Genomic DNA, 12,149 nt, shown 5'->3' with positions numbered 1-12,149 from the left:
ACCTCTCAAATACTGGAATACTGCTATCATGTTCTTCCTAGTCCTTCTTTTCTCTAGACTAGCCAAAGCCAAATCCTGCAACTCTTCTTCATATGTTTTTGTTTCCAGGCCTTTAATATCTTAGTTGCTCTTCTTTGTACTTTTTTCCAAAGTCTCAAACTCTTTTTTCTAAGGTAGTGACCAAAAATGGAAGCAGTATTCCAGGTGTGGTCTTCATAAGACTTTCTAAAACAATACTAATATTTCATGTAATTTTGATGCTATGCCTTTGTCTATACAACCAAGGATTGTATTAGCTTTTTTGGCTGCTGCCATACATTGCTGGCTTATATTCAAGTGTTCATCTTCTATGACTCCAAGGTCCCTTTCATAGTTACTGTTTTTAGGTTTGGTTTAGGTTTATTCGATTTATAGGCCATCCTTCTCCCAAGGACTCAGGGCGGCGTACAACATTAAAAGAAACACATAATACAAAAGTTAAAAAGAGATTAAATAAGATATACCAAACCCAATTAAAATTGACAATGACATTTTTTTTTAAAGAATTAAAATTAAAATTAACAGTAATCAATAATTTGTTTTGTTTTTTCAGGCCAGGCTGGCTTGCTGGAAAAGCCAACATTTTAGGGCGTGTCGGAAGGACCAGAGGTCGGGGATTATACAAAGCTCCGGGGGCAGTTCATTCCAGAGGGAAGGCGCTCCCACAGAGAAGGCTCTCCCCCTGGGGGCCACTAGCCGGCACTGTCTGGCCAACGGCACCCTGAGGAGGCCAACTCTGTGGGATCGCACTGGACGATGGGAGGCTACCAGTGGCAGTAGGTGGTCTCGCAGGTACCCTGGGCCTAAGCCATGGAGTGCTTTAAAGGTCATAATTAGTACCTTGAATCACACCCGGAAGACAACCGGCAACCAGTGCAGGCCGCCTAAAAGGGGTGTAACATGGGAGTACCTGGGTGCCTGCATTCTGGACCAGTTGAAGCTTCCGGGTGCTCTTCAAGGGCAGCCCCATGTAAAGAGCATTACAGTAGTCCAAGCGAGAAAGGACAAGGGCATGAGTGACTGTGCACAGAGCATCCCGATTCAGAAAGGGGCGCAACTGACGTACGAGGTGAACCTGGTAAAAGCCCCCCTGGTCACGGCCGTCAGGTGTTCTTCTAAACTAAGCCGCATATCCAGGAGGACGCCCAGATTACGGGCCCTCTCTGAGGGGGCTAAAATTTCTCTCCCTATCATCAGAGATGGAACAAGATGCACAAATCAGGATGACGGAAACCACAGCCACTCCATCTTGCAGGGATTGAGCTTGAGCCTGTTCCTCCCCATCCAGATCCGCACAGCCTCCAGGCATCGGGACATTGTTTGGGTGGTTTGGGGTAGAGATGAAAAGTTGGGTATCATCAGCATATTGATGATACTGTACCCCAAAACCATGGATGATCTCACCCAGTGGTTTAATATATGTTGAACAGGAGGGGTGAGAGAACCGACCCCTGGGGCACCCCACAAGTGACGCGCCTCGGGGTCAATCCCTGCCCTCCAGTCAACACAAACTGCGACCAATCTGACAGGTAGGAGGAAAACCACCATAAAACGGTGCCCCCCACTCCCAACCCCTCGACTCGTTCCAGTAGGATACCATGGTCAATGGTATCGAAAGCCGCTGAGAGGTCTAATAGGACCAGGACAGAGGAACAGACCCTGTCCTGGGCCCACCAGAGATCATCGACCAACGTGACCAATGCCGTCTCTGTGCTGTATCCGGGCCTGAAACCCGACTGAAACGGATCCAGGTAGACAGCTTCATCCAGGGACTGGGGAAGCTGACATGCTACCGCATTCTCAACAATCTTCACTACAAAGTGAAGGTTGGAGACCGGACGATAGTTGGCTAAAGAAGCTGGGTCCAGGGAAGGCTTCTTAGGGAGGGGCCTCACCACCACCTCCTTCAAGGCAGAACCCCTGTCTCAACAAAGTGTTGGTAATCTCCTGGAGCCAGCCTCGAGTCACCTCCCGGGAAGCCGAGACTAACCAAGAGGGACACACAAGTGGTAGCACTGAGTCTCCCCACAATCCTGTCCATGCCCTTGGGGGTCACAGGATCAAACTCATCCCAGATGGTCTCCACAAGATTCATCCCCGTCGACTCGCCTGAATCTACCCAGTCAGAGTCCAAGCCTGTCCGGATCTGAGCGATTTTATCCTGCAGATACTGAACAAATTCTTCAGCTCTACCCTGCAAGGGGTCTTCCCCAGCTCCTTGGTTAAGTAAGGAGCAGGTCACCCTAAACAGGGCGGCTGGACAGTTATCTGCAGATGTGATAAGAGCAGAAAAATGTTGCCGTTTTGCCACTTTTATCGCCACTAAGTAGGATTTAATATGAATTCTTACTAGTGTTCGATCAGATTCGGATCGGCTGGCCCTCCAACCACTCTCTAGGCGTCTTTTTCTGGCGTTTCATCTCCTGGAGCTCCTCGGTAAACCAGGGAGCTACCCGGGATCGACACCGGGTCAGAGGCCGCAAAGGCACAACACGATCCAAAGCCCCAGTGGCTGCTCTATCCCAGGCTTCCACTAGGGCTTCAGTCGAGTTGTGAGCTAGGGATTCAGGAAATGTCCCAAGCTCCATCAGGAACCTTTCAGGGTCCATCAGGCGCCTGAGGTGGAACCATCTAATCGGTTCCCTCCAGTGAAGGGTAGCAGTATGGAAGTGAAGCCTGATGAGGAAATGATCCGACCATGACAAGGATTGGATAGAAATATCTCCTAAATCTAGATCATTCATCCACTGCCCAGAGACAAAAATCAGGTCGAGCGTGTGTCCCCCATTATGAATGGAGTCTTGAATTAACTGAGTTAGGTGCATAACCATCATGGAAGCCATGAACTCCCAAGCTGACTCAGATGTCTCGCAATGGAAGGCAGATTGAAATCCCCCAGAATCATAAGCCTGGGGAAATCAACCACCAATCCAGCTAACACATTTAGCAGCTCCGGCAGGGCCGATGAAACATAGCAGGGAGACAGGTGCGTAACAAAAAGGCCCAACTGAACTCCAAGGCCCCATTTCACAAAAAGGGACTCACACCCGCCTATCTGAGGCACAGGGACCTCCTGAGGTCTGAGACTTTCCCTAATAACCACCGCCATCCCCCCCACCCCTGACCTGGGCTCTTGGCTGGTGAAACGCCCAGAAGCCTGGTAGGCATAATTCACTAAGGAGAACACCCCCCTCTTGGCCCAACCAGGTCTCTGTAATGCATGCCAGGTCCGCTCTACTCTCTTGTATGAGGTCGTAAATGAGGGGAGCCTTATGTACCACGGACCTGGCGTTAAGCGATACCAGCCGGAGACCGGGGTCCTGTAATCCCGAGTACTCAGGGGTGTGAGAAGGGTGATGAGGGTCGGAATGTGCGATCACTCTTAAACAGCAGACCCACATCCCCCAAACATAATTTGGCCCTCGGCCCCCACCATATCTGCCTCTCCCACAAACAGTAGAGATGGTGGACCCCCCAATGGAATGGCTTAATGTCTCCCCCAGAATCCCAACCCTTCCCAGCACTCCCGACCCGCACCCATTAGTTAGCTCTGGCCTGTGCCCTGACAGACTGCCCCCCAAGCCTGTCTGAGCAATCCGTATCAACACCCCCGCCCTCCCTTTAAATTTTGATTTTAAAACCCCTGTAAAAAACACCTAAGCAGTCTCTTCTTGAGCCGGATTTCACCTAATCTGTAGTTGTACTTTGTTTTTTCCTGCCTAAATACAAAACCTTGATTTTCTCCACATTAAATTTCATTTTGTTGGATAGGACCCATTGTTCAAATCTGTCAAGATCTTTTTGAATCATGAGCTTGTCTTCTGGGGTGTTGGATACACTATAGGCAGGAAACCCTATAACATTTCAGACAAACAGCTATCCAACATCTTCTTAAAGACTTCCAGTGTTGGGGCATTCACAACTTCTGGAGGCAGCTGTTCCACTGATTAATTGTTCTAACTGTCAGGAAACATCTGCTAGCTCCTTCAGCTGTTCCACTGTCAGGAAACATCTGCCAGCTCCTTCAGCTGTTCCACTGATTAATTGTTCTAACTGTCAGGAAACATCTGCCAGCTCCTTCAGAATTCTGGGATGTAATCCATTAGGTCCCGGTAATTAATATTCATCAAGATCAGATAGGTGTTCTCTACTCATTTTCATGTTTATTTTAATTTTTATTTCTACTCTACCTTTTAGAGTTATGTTTTTGATAGGTTGGGCTATAGGTTCCTTTTGCTTGAAGACTAAAGCAAAGAATGACTTAAACACTTGTGTTTTTTTTCTGCTGCCTCTTACTTCTTTGCCATCTTCTCCCTTGAGTGGATCTACTGTTTCATTTTTCTTGTAATTTATATTTAGGAAGAAACTTTTTATTTTCTGTGACTTTTGTTGCAAATTTTTGTTCATTCTGACGCTTTGTTTTCCTGACTTCATCTTTGCATATTTCAGTTATCTACTGATACCTTAGTTATGACTCTTTCCATTTTTTCTACTTGTCCTTTTTCCTTTTCAGTTTATCAGAGAGATCTTTATGCAACCATACTGTCTTCTTGGATTTCTTGTTTTTCTTTTTCAGTGGTATTGTGCTGGCTGGGCTTTTATGATCAAAATTTTCAGTTTCCCATGCTTCTTCAGTTGTTTCCCCTTTAGGATTTCAATCCATGGAATTTTTCTTAGACTGTCTCTGAGTTTGTTAAAATCAGTTATTTTGAAGTTTAAGACACTGGCTGAACATATTTTATTGCTGGTGTTTGCATTATATTTAATTCCAATATGATGTGGTCTCTCTCATTCAAAGTTCTGGCAACTTCAACTCCTTCTATCACTTCTTCTCTATTAGTAATAATTAGGTCCAGTATAGCTTTCCCCCTATTTCCCTCCTCTATCTTTTGGATGCCAAAGTTGTGAGCTAGGTTGGTTAGGAATCTTTTTTATCTTCCTTTTGCTGCAGAGTTTGTTTCCCAATTGATATCAGGATAGTTAAAGTTTTCTATTACTACTGTGGTGTATTTCCTACATATATTTATTAATTGTTTAGCAAAAAGTTCATCTATTTCTTCTGATAGGTTGGGTGGCCTTTAGTATACATCTATAGCAATGTTATTATTTTTTCCTTTCATATTGACCCATATGGTTTTGTGGATTTCTGTAGCAATGTAGTGATTTTTTTATATATAATGCAACTCCACCTCCTCCAATACCATGGTGTTTTTGCTTCAGGAAAAAGGGGAAAATGATACTCAGGACGATGGATGAGGCTATAATTTCTCCACAAATCCCATAGAAATATTACATAATATCTTTGCAACATTTCCTCTTGAACAATACACCTTAAACCCAAGTATACACTAAGGCAGAAGCTTGTCCACCCCAAAGATAAAATACTCAGATACAAACTGTGCAACGTGATATACACAGTGCAATGCAGTGAGACACGTGCAAGCCTAGTTGCTTCTTGAAAAAGCACCTTTGGGTCATTGTATAAAAGGTGGTTAACCAAGTGCAGGTAGTCCTCAACTTACAACAGTTCATTTAACAACCATTCAAATTTTAATTCTGTATATTTTTTAAATATTTTAAATGTTTTTATATTGTTGTAAGCCGCCCAGAGTCCCTAGGGAGTGGGCGGCATACAAATCCTATTAAATTTGAAATTTGAAAATTTATACTAGCACTGACAAACATGACTTATGAGAGTTTTTCATACAACTGTTGCAGCATCCCCATGATCACATTATCAAAGCTGAGTCGTGGGAACACTGAAATATAATGCCCACCTTGGATCAGTGTAGCCTTTGAATATTTAGATTCCCAGCCATAAGTTTATAACTTTGGAGCAAGAAGTGACTCAAGAAGGATTTTCTACATATACAAGTCAACTCAGTTTCTATCATAACTGAGAAGAGAAACCAAAAAGTAATCTCCCTTAATCTGGCACTCTCAAGATACACTTGGAGTAGTAGACCCAGAATAATAACAGGATGCAGAATGAGATTGGGATGGGGAGCAGCTACAGCAAGTTACACAAATGTATTCAAGAATAATGGAAAATGTATAGCTGCAAATAACCAGTGAGTAGATATTCATTTTTATTTGAATATCACCAGTAATCATGTATTGATTTAATATTAAGTATGATCTTGAATAGATCATACTTATTTACTTTAAATTCATACGGGATATATATTGCTAGGCTATGAAGTAAATTTACAATTCAGTTTGTCATTTTACACGCATGTAGTACTGTCCAAAATTAATTTGATTATTGTTCTTTAGTTTTAAAGGCACCATGACAGCATCATTAGAAGAAAGTATTGCAACAGAACCCTAAAATACATGAATACTGATTCTATCAATATTTTTACAATATTTGAAAATATAATTGGATTTTCACTTCAGAAAGCAATAGGATTTTTCAAGTATTCTTGTTGAACATTTGCACTTAAGGGTATAAAAGAATAACAACACAAAGTCCTTCCATTGCAGTGTTATTTAAGCTTTCACACAGTATCTTTTTTAATTAACTCATTTATACAGTGTGGTATGTATAGCTGTTATTACTTGAGTAAATCAAACAAAAATAGAAAATTGAATGGTAACCTTTTTCTTTTTTTCTCCTAGATGATTGGTTTCTAGAGAAGATAGTAATAGAAGAAAGAAACTATCCTTTTACTACATATACTTTTGTTCATAATAACTGGTTGCATCAACAGTCAAAGAAAGATTTTACAGAAGCTTCAATCCCACTACAAGGTCACGTGTCTTAATTTTCTAATTTAAGATACAAAGATAGAGATCGATGTACAGATGTAGAGATACAAAATAGATGCATGTGTGCATTTGTCTCACATAAAATTATCACATAAATTGACAAGCAACTTTTCAAAATATCATAGGAATGAGTAACATAATTTGTCTTATACATACATACATACATACATACATACATACATACACACACATACAGACATACACACACACATAAACACATTCTCTCTCTCTCTCTCTCTCTCTCTCTCTCTCTCACACACACACACACACACACACACACACACATATTTTTATATATATAAGTAAATGTTTCCAGTCCCATAATTTCTTCTAAGATACCCAAAAGGCTTGAATATCTTGACTTAGTGGACCTATCTAAGAGTGCTTAGACTTAGGCTTTTACAATTCCACCCTAGCATTACCAGAACTTCCAATTTAGGAAGCAGTGCACCAAACCATTTAATTACAGAGAAGCCCAATAGAGAGGCTCTACCAATATCCAGATGCAACTCTTGGTTTGATTTTTACAAATCAAAGGGATCCAAGTCTCAAGTTGGCTTCTTATTTCTAGGAAGTTTTGTCTTGTAACCTGCACCTCTATGATTTTCTTTGTTCTGCGCTAAAAGCCTTTGCAGAGGTCCAGGTTCTTGGGCTCAGTGAGAATGCCTTGATTTAGTCTTCCTACAAACTAATTCAAAGATTCTGAAGGCTGTCCTTCATTCTTTGGATGTTGATTCCTCTCTGGGCATGAAAGGACTAGGAATATATGGTAAATTACAAACAGTTTAGGATTCAGTCTTTTTGAAACTCAAGTTACAAAAAGTGAGATGAAGCAGGAAATGGATCAAGTACAGAAATAGTAACACAGGAAGACTGATTTGGTCATCTTGCAGTTTCTAAGGAAACCCTCATAACACAGCATGCAAAATTCCATTGATTCCACAATTTTTTTTAAGGTTTCATTCCTGATAGAGAATTTATGGGAAATTTGGCAATATATTACTCCAATATGCCTAATTTATTGTTGATGCAACAATACACAGGGGTACACTATTCCCTCTTTCTTACCCAGCTTTGTGTTTGGGGATCTTTAGATTCATTCTATTTCAAAAGAAACCTACTTTGATTCCTGGAATCAATTCAGAATTTTGGTGAATTTAAAGCATATTTGTAATTCACACTTCAAATTCTATATGATGTTACTCTAGAAAAGGCATGTCAAACTCGCAGCCTGCAGGCCGGATGCATCACATGCTGGCCACACCCCCAGTTTACCAAGGGGGGGGGAAGTCATAATATGTCATCTGATGATAATGTGATGCCGTGAGTTTGACATCCCTGCTCTAGAAATATTGGCAATAAGACAACATAACAGACTAAATATAACAAAATAATAAATGACTTCAGATTGACTTTTTAACTGAAACCTGGAACACATTTGTATTTCATTCAGAAATGACAGAAAAATCTGGCCCCATGAAAGGTTTTGAAGCAAAAAGCCAAGGACAATGGAGACTGTGGATAGACTTTGTCCATGTTCCAGAAAAAATGCCTGAAATAAAAATTCTTGCCTATGGAACCAATGGAGTATCATTTGCACAGAGAGTTCAACATTTTAAAAATGAACCCTTTCTGGTAAGTTTCTAGTTGTTAATATTGCAATTAGGATGCTTTCTACTTTCTGCTTAGGTTCGCCACCCTGTTGTCAGCATCTGAAATTGAGCATAAGAATGTAAAAAGCTTGAGAGTCATAATAGGAGAGGATTAGTATCCTTTGTAGTCTGTTTCTGAAATTCCGAATGCATTTGCTCATTCAATGGATAACACAGAATGCTATATTAGATATACGTTCTTAAATTCCAAAGGGAAAAGTATAAAGTTCACATACTGAAGGAATGACAGACTGTGAAAAGTGGAACTGACATCCTGAGGACCTAGAGTATTTTCTAATCTTTATTGCTGATATCTTTACCTTTTAGTTTAATTGCTCTTTTAAAACAGATTCAGATTTGAATGCATATAAAAGTAATATTTTAATATGAAAATGAAGACATTTTAAAATAGATAGACAGACCTATACACTCAGAGAAAGAATCCAAATCTATTCACCAAATCATTCAAATCTATTTATAGTTGTTGTTTTTCCTTTAACAGTTGAGTATTGGTGATATTGGTCAAATAACAAAGCTTTCCTTTCTGTCGTCCTGCTCAAATTTGAATAAAGGGATCAAACTGCATAAGGTACTGCCTCATTTTTACTTATGCTAACTTTCATACTTTAGTATTGATGGTATTTCAGCAATTTTGTGCCTTAAAGTACAGCTTTTTAATATAGTTTAATTGAAGAAATTTGAACAATATAAAAACAATACAAATATTAGAAAAGAAAGAAAAATGGAAGAAAGGTGAATAAGAAAGAAAATAGGAAGGGAAAGCAAAATAGAAAGGTTATAAAGAAATAGCTTCAAAATTTATGTTTTAAATTGTTTTAAAGTAACATGTTCATCATTTGTACATAATTCTTTTTCAAATTCTGTTTTATATTTCAAACTAAAAGTCCTTTTATCTACTTCAAATCTTTATAGTAGTGGTACATAACAAAACCATTTATTTTAGGTAAAACTGCATAGTGATCTTCATGAATAATGTCCGGTAAAACCAGATTTATTTTCTCAACTAATATCATCATGAATAACTTATAATCATTATTAAGTACTGATATTGTATTAAAGTGACCAGATTTTCAGATTGGTAAAGAATGACACCTTTGCCCGGGGGGGGGGGGGGGGGCTTGATTAAAAATTTTATACAGAGCAACAAAAAATTTCATACAACGCAAAAATAGTATTGTAATATATTTTTTATTTCAACATAACTACAATTTACAAATATAAATTGTAACTTTTGCCAAACATCAAAATTTTGGTCACGTGTCCATGAGGATTCTGCAATGGTTGCTAAGTGTGAAAATGGTCGCTAAATGTGAAAAATGGTCATCAGTCACTTTTTTCAATGCCATTGTAACTTTGGTCACTATACCACCTTTCTTGCCACAGTTCTTAAGTGAATAACTGCAGCTGGTATTTTGTATTTTGCATAGAATCTTTTTTTAAATAGTCTAAGACAATTTAAAAAAAGAATCCACACAGAATAAAACTATTTTAAAAAATCCTATGCACAATAAATAAAATATTATTTTAAAATACATTAAAAAATAAAAGAAAAAACCCCAGCTCACTTACCAACAGGCACAAGTGAGCACTCCAAGTCAATCCAGAATGATGTAGATGTTAATACAAAGAACTGAGCAAATTAAAATGGGGAAATTAGTCAGGGAAATATTTTTCAAAGAAACTTTGCCACCATTTTTTCCACACGAGCTGACCTCCAACCTCCGTGCCCCTCCCCTCCGGAAAATCCAGGAAGGAACACTTGCTGCCTCTCTAGCCAAGTATTTCCTGGAGCTCTATGGTACTGGGTCATCTTTTCTTATAAAAGTGAGTAAAAGGGGCAGGGGGGTCCATTTTCTTGCTTTAAAGTTTTAATATCTTCAATGAAAGTACTGAGACAGAGAGAGAGAGGTTAGATAGAGTGTCTTTTGTCTTGCCCCGGTTAAGATTTCTTAAGCAAATCCATGGGGCTTTCAACATGAAGCCAGAAAATCAGGACTTTTTAAAAACGCCCCAGGACACGGGACAAATTGTTATAAATCGTGACTGTCCTGCTGAAATTGGGACATCTGGTCACCTTATATATGATAGTTTTTGGTGAAGTCAAGTCTTGACTTTCAATAAGTGTTAATGCTATGTCAGTCTCCATGCAATGATTATAATAATTGATCTCCAAAATTTTTATGAGGTTGCTAAATGATCTGCTCTATATGCTTTTTCTATTTAAACCTTTTTAATATCTCCACAAACGTCCCTTATTGTAATAAGACTATTCATTAATGGTTTCTCTGCGATATTCAGTAAATATTCATCAGTCTTTACCAGGAAATTTCCTTTCTTTTATTGCTGAAATATTTTTCATCTTTGGATTATATGTTTTTATAGTAATTCCACCTTGTAATTTTAATATCTCTTTTTCTTTTTCCTTCTAACCCTTTCCCTGGCTTATTTGCAAATTCAACATTCTTTTCTTTTACGTAATTATTTTTACTTTCTTTTTTCTTACTGCTAATAAAGACAACTATCATTGTAAAAGTTTGATTTGTTGTGAAATAATTTTCCTTTGGGAGGAATTTCTTTAATTCTTTCACTTTTATCTGATCTAAAATTACTTATTTTTGACTTGTTTCTCTTTTTTCTAGTTTACTACTATGCTGTATAAAATATTCCCTCATAAAAGCTTTATTTTAATTTTGAACCATTTTCATGCCTGTACCTTTATTAAGATTATTATCAAAAATATACTTTTTACAATTTCCCATTATTGTTTCTTACTGCAACATAGTTTTGTTTAACATTCAATTATCTGAGGAAAATTGTTTTCCTTTTAAATATTAAAGTCACTGGATTTTGATTTGAAAAAGTCTTTGATAAGTATCTCCGTTTTATGAACACTAGTGGCAAAATTCAGTCTTGAAAAGGATCTGTGTCTTTTAGAAAAACAAGTGAATTCTTTTGCATCATCATTTTTGCATCTCCATGCTAAACTTCTAGTAGTTTACCTTGTGTTATTTTGAAATATGTCTCAGGAGTTCTGTCCTTCCTTTTTTTTGGGACACATTACTCCATTGAATCTCCCACTAAATACCAATTTTCATATAAGTCCATTAGTTTGTCCACATGTGTACTGTTTTTTGTTTTGGAGTATAAATTCCAACTATCAAAGTCTAGGGCCCTTGCAGAGAAATTTATCTGTCATTATAATAAGTCAGTATCAGTTTTGGTTGCAAATGAGGGTTTATATTTAAAAAACCTTCAATTTCTTTTTATCTCCTATTGAAAAAAATTCTTTACACAAATTTCTTCAGATAAAATATTTTATATCCATTTTTCTAATATGGGTTTCTTGAAGACAAATTACATTTTGTTTCAATTTTTTAGCATTGTTCTTTCTTCTTTCCTTCTTCTTTATTTCCTTCCTTCCTTCCTTCCTTCCTTCCTTCCTTCCTTCCTTCCTTCTATTTATATTCCACATTTGAAAATTACAATTTCCACTTCATTATTAATTTGATTTATCCTTTAAGATTGTTCAATTTTTTTAACTTCTTTGATCTTTACAAACCTTTCTTTCTTTCCCACTTCAGTTCATTTTTATCAGATCTGACAGATTCAGATATCTGCTTTTCTATTTTTTCAAACAGTTTTCTGTTATGTTTCTAGGGCAATTTA

General features: G+C 38.2%; 1 protein-coding gene across 1 annotated transcript in view; it reads left to right on the top strand.

The window, feature by feature from the left end:
* Positions 1-12,149, top strand: part of RP1 (RP1 axonemal microtubule associated) — a 211,981-nt gene that overhangs the window by 158,956 nt on the left and 40,876 nt on the right. Inside the window, exons 40-42 of the mRNA XM_087707060.1 lie at positions 6,661-6,792; positions 8,264-8,445; positions 8,965-9,051. Of these exons, the coding sequence (XP_087563186.1) occupies positions 6,661-6,792; positions 8,264-8,445; positions 8,965-9,051 (401 nt within the window). The remainder of the gene's footprint in view (positions 1-6,660; positions 6,793-8,263; positions 8,446-8,964; positions 9,052-12,149) is intronic.

The sequence above is a fragment of the Thamnophis sirtalis genome, unplaced genomic scaffold, assembly GCF_051295495.1.
Source record: "Thamnophis sirtalis isolate CommonGarterSnake01/CBP01778 unplaced genomic scaffold, rThaSir2_p1.2 scaffold_2, whole genome shotgun sequence".
Lineage (NCBI taxonomy): Eukaryota > Metazoa > Chordata > Lepidosauria > Squamata > Natricidae > Thamnophis > Thamnophis sirtalis.
This window is presented reverse-complemented; position numbering and strand designations above follow the sequence as displayed.